The sequence below is a fragment of the Physeter macrocephalus genome, chromosome 14 (genome assembly GCF_002837175.3).
Source record: "Physeter macrocephalus isolate SW-GA chromosome 14, ASM283717v5, whole genome shotgun sequence".
Taxonomy (NCBI): Eukaryota; Metazoa; Chordata; class Mammalia; order Artiodactyla; family Physeteridae; genus Physeter; species Physeter macrocephalus.
Genome location: NC_041227.1, coordinates 35,135,943 through 35,149,309, shown reverse-complemented (window position 1 = coordinate 35,149,309; position 13,367 = coordinate 35,135,943). Strand labels below are relative to the sequence as shown.

The 13,367-nt window shown below is 38.7% G+C and overlaps 1 protein-coding gene across 1 annotated transcript in view; it reads right to left on the bottom strand.

Moving 5' to 3' along the window:
* Positions 1-13,367, bottom strand: part of SLX4IP (SLX4 interacting protein) — a 195,323-nt gene that overhangs the window by 166,714 nt on the left and 15,242 nt on the right. Inside the window, 1 exon segment of the mRNA XM_007101501.3 lies at positions 6,912-6,967. Coding sequence (XP_007101563.1) covers positions 6,912-6,938 — 27 coding nt within the window. The 5' untranslated portion in view covers positions 6,939-6,967.

The window sequence follows — 13,367 nt, the reverse complement described above, 5'->3', positions numbered from 1 at the left end:
TTTAGCCTTTGCAAGTCTGAAAATGCCTCTATTCCACCTTAACATGTGATTGAAAGTTGAGCTGTGAAAAGCATTCAGGGCTGGAAACTGAGGCAGGAGGTAGATGGGCCACAAGCCCCCCCCCACCCAGGGTAAGCAATTGGAGATTTGTTCCCTGTGAACCCATACTCCAAGATGAGAATAGCAGGACAATTGAGAGAGGAGGCTGGGCCCTGCCCAGATAGAAGGTAAGAGACCACATATTTCTCATTCTCCAAGTCAAGGAAACTTTCTGGACTAGAAAGCTCCTTGGAGGTCAAAAAGGGAGGAGGGAGCCACCCCACAGTAAGAGGCCAACTACCCATAGGCCTCTTCGGTGGAATCCATCTTGGCTGAGAGATGCACACGCACACATGGGAAGATCCTGAGATGTTCCAAATACGGACTCAGAACCAGGCAAAGCAAAGTGATAGACCAAAGGAAACCCAGAAGAAATGCCCCATAAAAGTGATTCAAACTACCATGAGGGCGCAACTCTCTCTGAGTCCGCCCGTGTGTCTATCCATACATCCTCTACTCTTTTTTTGTTTTCTCCTAATAAACACTTTACTTGTTTCACTACTTCCATCTTCGTGGGAACTCTCTTCTGCAAAGCCAAAGGGCCAGGGCCTTGTCACTGACCACTGGTCTAGTGGCTAGGTTTCTGTGCTCTCACTGCCGCAACCCAACCTCAATCTCTGGCCAGGGAACCAAAATCCTGCTTCAAGCTGCTGCAGGCTGAGGCCACCCAAGATCAGAAACTATTATCCTCAGAATATCTAAGGAATTGTTCCACTGTCCACAACTATAGCTGCTGAGAAGGCTGTTCTGAATCTGATCCTCTGTATGTGATCTGATTTTCTTTTAGGATCTTCTCTGAATTCCTGGTGTTATGAAATTTTAGGATGATGCACCTTAGTACAACTTGTTTTCCTTGCCTTTTTTAGGTGCACTCTCACACAGAAACTTTCAAATAGTAACTTTGTGCCATCATTTCTAGTAATTTTATCGTATTACTTCTTTCATAATTTTCCTCTCCACCATTTTCTTTGTTTTCCTTTCTAGAACTTTTTCATGTCAATTTCATATCAATTTTTTTCAAAATCAATTTTTCGTATCAATACTGTACACCTCTAATTTTCTTGTGTTATCTTCCCATTTTTTAAACTATTATCTTTTTGCTCTACTTTCTTGGCAGTATTCCTTATCCATCTTCCCATAATTTACTAAATTTTTATTTCTATTATATTTTTAATTTACAAGAGCTCTTACCTATTTTCAGGAATTTCCCTTATTCATAAAATCCTGAACTTGTCACATGGTTATAATAGTCTCCTTTTTTGCTTTGAGGATACTAATTATAATGTTTTTAAAAGTCTTTTCTTGCTTACTAGAATCTCTCTGATCCTCCAGTTTTGCTCATTTGCTTTTTTCTCTCTTTTTCAGTTCTCTGGTTTTCTGTTTCTCAAGTTTTCCTTAAATCTCTGGTGGTATCTTTTGTCCATTTATAATTAAGAACAATAAATCTCTGACTGGAAAGTTTCTGTACATGGGTGGAACTTACTGACTGCTGGGCTTCAGGAATCCAGTGGGGGACTTAGATATCTGGTTGGGGGATGCCAGATGCAGGCCCTACTTATATCAGACAAGTAGACTTTAGGTTAAGTATGACTAGAAATAAAAAGAGATATTTCATAATAATTAAAGATTCTATTCAACAGAAAGAACAATCATAAATTTGTATATGTTAATATAGCCTTAAGATATGCAAAGCCAAGATCAATAAATGGACAAATATACAAATCTAAAGCCACAGTTGGAGATTTTAACACACCTCTCTCAACTGATCAAACAAGTGGACAAAATATGAGTAAACACAATGCAGATTTTTTACAATAGAATCAACAAACCTGACCTGAGTCGGATATACAGTTCAATGCACCTGACAAGCAACACTTTTTTCAAGTGTTTATAGAACATTAACCAAAATATCAAGAGGAATTATGCTAAACAAAATGATTATGCTAATAACAAAATGATTATTAGAAAATTTCCAAATACTTAGAAACTATACAATATACATCTGAATAAGCCATAATCAAAAACAAAACACAATGAAAATTAGAAAATATTTTTATTTGAATGGAAGCAAAATTCCTACTTTAACAGCATCTCTATCAAAACAAGAGAATACAAGTAAAGTAGGTACTTAGAGAAAAATTCATAGCTTTAAGTGCATATACTAGAAAAGAAGAAAGGTTCCAAAATCAATGATTTAAGCTTCCCCCTTAAGAAGCTGAAAAAAGAAGGACAAATTTGCTCAAAGAATGTAGAAGGAAGGAAACAATAAAGAAATCAATAAAATAGAAAACAAGTATGCTACAGGAAAATTAAATGAAAGCCAAATTTGGTTCTCTGAAAAGACTACTAAAAATAACAAATCCCTATCAGCACTAATCAATATCATTCCTTTGGAAAGGCAAATCAAAACCACAATGAGATATCACCTCACACCTGTTAGAATAGCTATTATGAAAAAGACAAGAGATAAACGCTGGTGAGACTGTAGAGAAAAGGGAACCCTGGTGCATGGTTGGTGGGAATGTAAATTGGTGCAGCCACTATAGAAATGGAGGTTAATAAAAAATTTAAAAATAGAACTGCCATATGATCCAGCAATCCCACTTCTGGGTATATATCTGAAGGATATGAAATCACTATCTTGAAGAGATATCTGCACTCCGTGTTCACTGCAGCATTATTCACACTAGCCAAGACATGGAAACAACCTAAGTGTCCACTGACAGATGAATGAATAAAGAAAATATGGTATACACATGCAATGGAATATTATTCAGCCATAAAAAAGGAAATTCTGCCATTTGCAGCAACACAGATAGACCTTGAGGACATTATGCTAAGTGTAGTAACTCAGACAGAGAAAGACAAGTAAATACTGTATGATTTCACTTATATGTGGAATCTTAAAACACTGAATTCATAGAAACAGAGTAGAATGGTGGTTGCCAGGGGCTGAGGGGTGGGGTAAATGGGGGTGATGGTGGTTGAAGGGTACAAACTTTTAGTTATAAGATGAATAAGTTCAGGGGATGTAATGTACAGCATGGTGACTAAAGTTAACAACACTGTACTGTATACTTGAGAGTAAAGCTCTAATGTTCTCACCATGACAACAACAAAATGGTAATTATGTGAAGTGAAGGACATGTTAACTAAAATTACTGTGGTAAACATTTTGCAATTTATACATTTATCAAATCAACACACTGTACACCTTAAACTTACACAATGTTATATGTCAATGATATTTCAATCAAGCTGGAAAAAAATTAATCACCCCTTTGGAAGGTTCAAGCCTAGTTGTCAGAGTATTTGGAAGCCAGGATAGCTGAGAGCTGGCATCCTAATGCCTAAAAAGGGTAGGAGAGAGAGAGGAGTTGAGAATAAACTCATTCCAGTTAAGTCCGGAGTTGTGAAGAACTTCAACTTTCAGTTCTTTGTATCAGCTTAGCACATAAGACAAAGCTTGACACAGAAATAAGTACTCAATTTGTAGATATCCTCATATAATACTCTTTGGGTTCGTATGGGTAAGTCTGTCCACAATTTCTTGGAACAGGAGCTATTCAAGAGAGCTTTTCTTTCATCCTCTTGAGAAACTGTGGGTTTCATGAAAATGCAAAAAAAAATCTCTGCTCGCTGACCAAGGGAAGCAGCATGGAAGCCTGCCATCCACCCAGGGCTTTGGCAGGGGTGGGGGGTGGGGGGCAGGGGAGGGAGAACAGCAAGGAAAATACTGGAAAATACTAAAAACACTAAGCTTGTGCCATACTCAGTTGTGGGTTGCAAAGTCAGACTACCCACAAGGTGGTGGAATCCCAAGCCCTGAAATGAATACAAACCTGGTCCAAAACCACCAAAATGCCAATGGCTCCAGCAGAAGTAAACTTGAAACCGCTCCACTGCTCTGCAAGGCTGAGCTCATAGGTCTTTCCACCCATGTATTTCACACTTAGTAAATAACAGTGGAAATAACAGAACAATCTAAAAGAGGCTATAAAATAAACTACTTTAAGATTTTGAAGGAGATAAAAGAAGGATATGGAAACATATTGAAAAAAAGGACAAGTATATATATAAAAAAAGAACTGGTAGAATTTGAAATAAAAAAAAAAAACCAAACACAAATTCTCAAATGAAAAATACAGTCGCTAAAAATAAACAAAGAGTAGAATAAATACAGATTAAAAAGGAGAATAAATACTGATGACAAGCTTTTAGTAAACTGGAAGAGATCTGATAAAAAAAGCACTCTGAATGCAACATACAGACATAAAGAGAAGAGAAAAGGAAACAGTAAATGGCCAAGCAGAGTTCATCAGAGCGGGCATGTGGTGACCGCAGCAAGAGCAGGTGTGCACGTCCCCTGTTGCCCATGACACCCTAGGGCAGTGCACAGCAATCTGGCTGGGTGGGATGTCAGACCTTCAGAATGGGATCCCAATGCTTGGGTTGTGGGCCTTTTAAACTGCATGATTAGGAAAGCACTTGTTCCTTGCCTGTGTGATCAGACAGAGGCAGGGACACCAACACAACACGACGTGTAGAATCTTCCATATAATGTGTCAGAACTCTGATTATCCCTAACCTGCTGCCTTGACACCCATGGTTGGGGTCACTCCCCCACCTGGCATGATCTGGGAGTTAGGTTCCAAGTCTTGCTGGTGCAGCTGTGAGATCAAGCAATCTCGTAGCAGAATTTACCACATCAGTATGTATGTCTTGGAGATCAATTGACCCAGCTCTGGCATAATTAGGGGCCTAGGGTCTAAGCTTTGCGGTTGACGAGGATTGTCTATCCGAATGGACCATAGCCAGTTTGGGCGAAGCTTTGCAAGAGGCCCAGTCCTTTTCTGAGCAGACAGCATGCAGGTGCTCAGTCTTGGATGAGTTAACATCACCCTCTAGCACATAATAAACAGTTACATGGGACTGTTCAACAAACTTCGTATAAGAGCTCCAGATGAAGAGATCAGAGAGAACAGAGAGGAGCAGTACTTGAAGAGAAAAAGGTCGAAGTTTTCCAAAATTGATGAAAGACTTGACTCTTCCAAATGAAGATGTACATTGCATCCCAAGCCAGATAAATAAATGTCTGTATCTCAAGATTTCACAGTGAAACTACAGAATATCAAAGACAAAAATAAAATCTTAAGAGCAACCAAAGAGAACCAAGATATCTTGATAAGCAAGATAACAAAGAAAGAAATCACGATGGGCTGACAGTAGACTTCTTTGCTGACTAGTCTTTGCTGACAGATGCACCCCCAGATTCTCCTCCTCCCTGTGAGCACAAGCTGCTTGTCCCATGGAGAGTTGCAGCTTCCCTGGAGCTGACCCTCTGAGTGCTCTGACCAATAGCATGCAGAGGAAATGCACGTGGGACTTCTGAGCTCAGGCCTTCAAGGGACGGACAAATTACACTTTTTTCTTCCCACAACTTTTGCTCTGGGACACCATCCCTCAAAACTCAAACACCAAGCTAGGAGAGGAGCCCAAGCCACACAGAGTAGCCACCTGAATGAGAACTGAGGGCAACAATTAACAGCCCCAGGTGAGATTCCAAGCACAGCCAGGATCAACTGCCAGCCACATGCGCAGCCAGCTTTGATGTGCCGGCTGAACTGAGTCCTCAGATGACTGCAGCCCCAGCCAACATCAAGAGGAGAAACCACCCAACTGATACCAGGTGACCTACAGAATCCTGAGAGAGAATAAAATGGCTTCTGTTTTATGTCACTACGTTTTAAGGTGGTTTTTAAGCATCAACTGATAATTAAAACATTTCTCAGTTGCAATAAAAGATTTCAAAAGACAATGGAAAAATACCTTTAAAGTGCTGAGAGGAACTGATGTGCAACCTAAAATTCTAAAACAAACTTTACTTTCTAGAGGAAAACCAAAAGACATTTTTAGACAGACAGACTGTGAAAGTTCACCACTTATAATCTCTCACAGAGAGGAATACTACATAAAGAATATACAGATACTAGAAATAATTGTAAGTAATGAAATTTATAAATATGTTGTAAATCTAAAGCACTGACTTGGTAAAGATAAGATACGACTACAACACCAAACAGTATCTGATCTGGTTAACCACTATGATTTCTCTGTTTCGGTGTTTTGAATTTCTGCTTAATAAAACGTTAGCGCAGGGAAAATGCCCTAAAGAGCAGGCATATGTGAATCATCCTTCATATAATGGTTCCTCTCGAGACTGGATCTGCAGCTAGTTGGATGCAGGACCCTCGGATGCAGAACCTGGAGGGTCGACCATACTCACTACCAATTCTTCCCCTTTCCTTCCCCACCACCCCTCACAGGTGACCCTCCCATTCCTCCACAACTGAGAAGGTCTCGGACACAGCCATCAAGGGATAGAGAAGAGATGCTTACAAGAGGAAAGCAAAAGAGGGCAGCCAGGCAGGAGAACTCGCTCCTGGCATTCACCCAGGTGCAGCATTTGCTGCCTGCTTCTTTACTTTTACGTGCTTTGTCATAATCAAAAATCACGTCATGGACATACAATGTGAATAATACTTTTTAACATTAAGGACCAAGTTTTGCCCCAAAGGCATCTTACAAAAGACTTTAAGCAAGAAACTCCCATGACCATATGAACTATTCATTTTCTCCCCCATCTCATTCTTAACATGCAAATTTTCAATCACCTGCTTCAAGTTTTCAGTAGTGTCCCAAATTTGAAGAGTAGAAGGAAAGTTCAGGGCTACTGTTTTCAATTAACACAGAACTCAGTTATATTAGCAAGTGATTAATCATTTTAAAGAAAGCTATTAAGCATTACTTACCTTAACAGCAAATTTCTTTGACGCCATGGCTTACTGATTCCAGAGTAATTACAGACCTTTAACAGAAGAAAAAAGAAAGTTAAAAAGTAGGTATATCAAAATTTCTTTCGATTTGTATATTATATAAGAGAAAGGTTGGCTGAATAATCAAATATCAACAGGTATTCTTACAAGATGAATGTTCACTTATAACTGGTCTTAACAAAAATATTATATTGAATTAACAGTTTACAAACTGCCCACAAAGAAAAGCACAGGCCCAGATGTATTCTACCAAATGTTTAAAGAACAATTAATACCAATCCTTCACAGACTCTTTAAAAGAAGCATAAGAAAAACTCAAATCATTCTAAGAGGCCAGTTACATCCTGATACCAATACCAAACAGAAACATCACAAGAAAGGAAAACTACACACTAGTATTCAACAAAATACTACAAACCAAAGCTAGCAACATGTAAAAAGGATTACACACCATGATATTAGATTTATCTCAGGAATATAAGATTGGTTTAACATCTGAAAATCGGTATAATACACTATATTAATAGAATAAAAGAGAAAACACATGATTATCTCAAATTTAGAAAAAAATTAACAAAATCCAACACTTTTTTTAATTAAAAAAAAAATCCAACACACTAGGAATAGAAGGAAGCATCCTCAACCTGATAAAGAGCATCTATGAAGAACCCACAGCTAGGGAATTCCCTGGCGGTTCAGTGGTAAGGGCTTGGCGCTTTCACTGCCAAGGGCCTGGGTTCAATCCCTGGTCAGGGAGCTAAGATCCCACAAGCCACACAGCGCAGCCAAAAAAAAGAAAATAAAATCCACTAAGAAAAACCCACAGCTAAAACCATACTAAATGATGAACGACTGAATGCCTCATCCTCAAAGAGGAAAAAACAGAGATATCTGCTCTGTCACTTCCACACAGCACTGTATGTGCTGCACTGAGGTGCTAGCCAGGGCAATTAGGCAAGAAAAAGAAATAAAAGGCATCCAGATTGGGAAGGAAGTGATAAAACTGTCCCTATCACAAATGACATGATCTTATATGCAGAAAATCCTGAAGAATTAAAAAAAAAAACTAATAGACATACGAAGTATAGTTGTAAGATGTAAATATATTTAAAAGTCAACTATATTTCTATATTCAGGCAATGAGTAATCCTGAAATGAATTTAAGAAAACAATTCTGTTTACCAGAACATCAGAAAGAATACTTAGGAAAAAATTTTTTTTAAAAAACCCCACAAGATTTATACACCAAAAACCATAAATTATTATTGAAAGAAATTTAAAACTTAAGTAAATGGACAGTTCTTCCATATTCATGGATTAAATTAACACTTAATTTTGTTAGGATAGCCATACTCCCCAAATTGATCTATAACACAATCTCTATCAAAACCCCAGCTGACTTTATAGAAATTGACAATCTTATCCTAAAATGCATATGAAAATACATCTATAGTAGCCAAAATAATCTTGAAAAAGAAGAACAAAATTGAAGAGTTCATGGGCTTCCCTGGTGGTGCAGTGGTTGCGCATCCGCCTGCCGATGCAGGGGAACCGGGTTCGCTCCCCGGTCTGGGAGGATCCCACGTGCCGCGGAGCGGCTGGGCCCGTGAGCCATGGCCGCTGTGCCTGCGCGCCCGGAACCTGTGCTCCGCAACGGGAGAGGCCACAACAGAGGGAGGCCCGCATACCACAAAAAAAAAAAAAAAAAAAAAAAAAAAATTGAAGAGTTCATACTTCCCCATTTGACACTTACTACACAGAGTAATCAAGACAGTGTGGTACTGGCATAAAAGACAGACACATAGATCAATGGAATAAAACTGAGAGTCCCAAAACAGACCCTTACATTTATGTTCAATTGATTTTTAACCAATGTGCTGTGACAATTTAATTGGGAAACAGTCCTTTCTACAAATGGTGCTGTTACAGCTGGATATCCACACTCAAAAGAATAAAGCTGGAACACTACATCACATTATATACAAAAATTAACTCAAAATGGATCATAGACCTAAATGTACGAGCTAAAACTATAAACTCTTAGAAGAAACCATAGGCGTAAATTTTTGTGACCTTGCATAAGGCAAGGTCTTAGACATGATACCAAAGGCACAATCACAAAAGAAAAAATTGGTAAATCAGATTTCATCAAAATTTAAAACTTCAGTGCTTTAAAGGACACTATCAAGAACTTGAAAAGACAACCCACAGAATGGGAGAAAATATCTGCAAATCATACAACAAATAAGGGGCTCATGTCCAGAAAACAAAAAAAACTACTTTAAAACAACAATAAAAAGATGAATAACCCAATTGAAAAATGAACAAAGGATTTGAATAGACATTTTTCCAAAGAAGACATACAAATGGCTAATAAGCACATAAAGAGATGCTCAAAATTACTAGTCATCAAGGAAATACAAATCAAAACCACAATGATATACCACTTTACACCCACTAGGATGGCAAAATACAAAAGACAAACAATAACAAGTGTTGACAAAGATATGGATAGATGAGAACTCTCATACATGGTTGGTGAAAATATAAAATGTTGCAGCCACTTTGGAAAACAGTTTGGCAGCTCTTCAAAAAGGTAAACACAGGGCTTCCCTGGTGGCGCAGTGATTGAGAATCCGCCTGCCGATGCAGGGGACACGGGTTCGTGCCCCGGTCCGGGAAGATCCCACATGCCACGGAGCGGCTGGGCCCATGAGCCATGGCCACTGAGCCTACGCATCTGGAGCCTGTGCTCCGCAACGGGAGAGGCCACAACAGTGAGAGGCCCGCATACCACAAAAAAAAAAAAAAAAGGTAAACACAGAGTTGCCATATGATTCAGCGTTTCCACTCCTAGGTATGTACCCAAGGAAAATAAAAACATATGTTCACACAAACATTTATAAAGGAATCTTCATAGCAGCATTATACATAATAACCAAAAAAGTGGAGACAACCCAAATGTCCGTCAAATGATGAATGGGTAAACAAAATGTGATATTTGAGATTTTTCTTGTTTCCTGAGGTAAGCTTGTATCACTATATACTTAACAAAATGTGATATATACACACAATGGAATACTATTTGGCAATAAAAAGGAATCAAGTTCTTATATTCCCTTTTACTGAGCTCCGCCAGGCAACTGCCCTCTCCCACCTTGCAGAGCCTACAGAACTATGTTCTGGAGAGGGTAAAACAGAGGATCTCTGGTCTAGAAAACATGAGACACAGCATAAAGTGGGGGGTATCCTACTGAAAAAAGAGAAATTAAGGGGCAGCCCACAAGCCCCTTGTGATGGTTAATTTTATGTGTTGACTTGTCTGGGCTAAGGGATGCCCAGATAACTAGTAAACATTATTTCAGGTGTGTTTGTGAGGATGCTTCTGGAAGAGATTAGCATTTGAATTCGTGAACTGAGTAAAGCAGATGGCCCTCCCCAATGTGGGTGAGCATCATTCAATCCACTGAGGGCCCAAATAGAACAAAAAGGTAGAGGAAGGGTGAATCCAAGATATCTCTGATTTGGGACATCCATCTTCTTTCCTGCCCTTAGACACTGGCACTCCTGGACTTGGACTGAATCACACCACTGGTTTTTCTGGGTCTCCAGCTTGCAAACAGTATATCATGGGACTCCAAGGCCTCCAAAATCTCATGAGCCAACTCTTTTCATAAATACACACACATATATATATATATACACATATACGTGTGTGTGTGTGTTTGTATCTTCTATTGTTTCTGTTTCTCTGGAGAAGCTTGACTATCACACCCTTCTATCCTGCCTTAGTCTCCAAATAGGAGACTGAAACCTCCTCATTCAGGGAACTGGATCTAAAAGTACTGACATCAGGGGTTCCCCAAGCAAACAGCCAAGAGAGATGGCTCTAAAGTGAAGGCCACACCCACAAGCCCCACATCTGTGTGCAGAACTAACTCCCATCTCTTTAGTGTCCCACTCTCAAATACACTTAAGCAATCAGGAATCACCTAGCATGTAAGGAAAGACTCTATCATGAAAGGAAACAAAACAAACAGAAAAAAACTACTTGGCTGAAACCTAGACTACGCAAGGAGAAAGAAATATTTTTAAAGAAATTATCACTAATATCAGTGGGATAGGAGATACTACATCAATAAGGCAATAAATATTTTTTTTAAAAAAGGAACTTGTAGAAAACAACAAATTAAAGCTACGATAGCTGAAATTAAAAAACTTAATAGAAGGTCCAGAGGATCATATTGAGTAAGTCATCCAGAAACTTCAGCAAAAATAAAGAGGATGAAAAATAAGAGAGAATAAATTAAAAATTAAAGGACCAGTATAGGAGAACCAACATGTAAAAATCAGGATAGAAGCAGACCCATATAAGGGTGTATATCACAGTAAAATTTCAGGCACTGATGACAAAAAGAATCTTGAAAAATCTGTGGGAGGGTGAGTTTGGGGAAGGGGATGGTGGTAAGAGAATATTTGGCTCCAAACTACCCAAAACAACTCTGGAATCTAAAAGGCAATGGAAAAATAGCCTAAAAAACCTGAAGAAAATTGTTTTCAAACCCCAAATGCATTTAAACACGAGGCGGGGGTAAAAGCATTTTTAGTCATGCAAGGTCTTAAAAAATGTATGTCCTGTGCATTCTTTCTCAGGAAGCTACTAAAGATGTGCTTCACCAAAAGGAGGAAATTGACCCAAAAAAAGGGAAGATACAGGAAAAAGGAAAGCTGAGATAGGCAAAAGGCAGAGGAAACCCCAGGATCTGGTGAAAGCAGATCCCTGCATGAGACTCATGGGCTAGACAAGCAGAGACTCATCAGTCCAGGACAGAGCCGGTTGTGAGGCTCCAGGAGAGGCCTCTTCAGGAAGCGTCTGCATGCATGCAGATGAATTTTAGACAAACAGTGCAGAATATGAGATTGAATTAGGACAGCTGCGCGGAAAGCTAAGCAACTGAATAATACAAGGCAATTACTGATTCCAGGATAAACAAAAATTATGCAGAAAATAAAAAGTAAAGAGTATTTCATAGACAGCTCAGCATTTATAATCATGATAACAGACACTAAATACTGACCTAAACAATATTGTGTTTTCAACAATATTAAGAGGATGGGAAATGTGTGTGTATGTATGTAGTAGGGACACGGGTTAAAGGGAGCTCCCTTTAATGCTAATTGAATGTTTTAGAAGCAAAGCCTAAAACCAATAATAACAACAACAACAACCTACACAACCACAACTAATAAAAAAGCAGAAATATAGCAAGATATTTAGTGATAAGGACCCAATTCTTTTTTTTTTAATTGTAGTTGATTTACAATGTTGTGTTAATTTCTGCGGGACAGCAAAGTGATTCAGTTATACATATATATACATTCTTTTTCGTATCCTTTTCCATTATGGTTTATCACAGGGTATTGAACATAGTTCCCTGTGCTACATGGTAGGACCTTCTTATTTATCCATTCTATATGTAATAGTTGGCATATGCTAACCCCAGATTCCCCCTCCATCCCTTCCCCACCTCCCCGCTCCCCTTGGCAACCACAAGTCTGTTCTCCATTGATAAGGACCCAATTCTTAAGTGCTAAACTCTGCTCCAACCTGAAGAGCAAGCTGGAGAGAGCTGCCGTGGAGGAAGGAATAGGGTGGGAAGGATGCCCTAACTCACAAACCTCATGCATGGGAATATCTGCCGTTTAGATCACGCGTATGGATACTTTTAGAGCAGCACGGTCCAACAGAAATACAATGCAAAGCACAGATATAATTTTAAAATTTCTAGTAGCTGCATCTAATAAAAAGGTAAACAGAAACAGGTGAAATTAATTTTACTAATATGTCTTATTTAACCCAATAAATCCATCATGTTATCATTTCAGCATGCAATCAGTATAAAAATATTTACACTCTTGGTGTTTTACCTAAGTTTTCAAGTCAGGTATGTATTTTATGTTTCTAGCACCTCAATTTGGACTGGCCACGTGCCAAGTGCTCAACAGTCACTTGCAGTTACTGGCAACCATAATGGACAGTGCAGTTTAAGGGGTTTTGGTTTTATTATAAAAAAAAGCACTTATTATACAAATAGCTCATGCAGCTCAATATCAAAAAGAACAAACAACCCAAACAAAAAATGGGCAGAAGACCTAAATAGACATTTCTCCAAAGAAGACATACAGATGGCCAACAGGCACATGAAAAGATGCTCAACATCGCTAATTACTAGAGAAATGCAAATCAAAACTACAATGAGGTACCACCTCACACCAGTTAGAATGGCCATCATTAAAAAGTCTACAAAAAAACCCCAAATTTAGCAGAAGGAAAGAAATCATAAAGATCAGATCAGAAATAAATGAAAAAGAAATGAAGGAAACGATAGCAAAGATCAATAAAACTAAAAGCTGGTTCTTTGAGAAGATAAA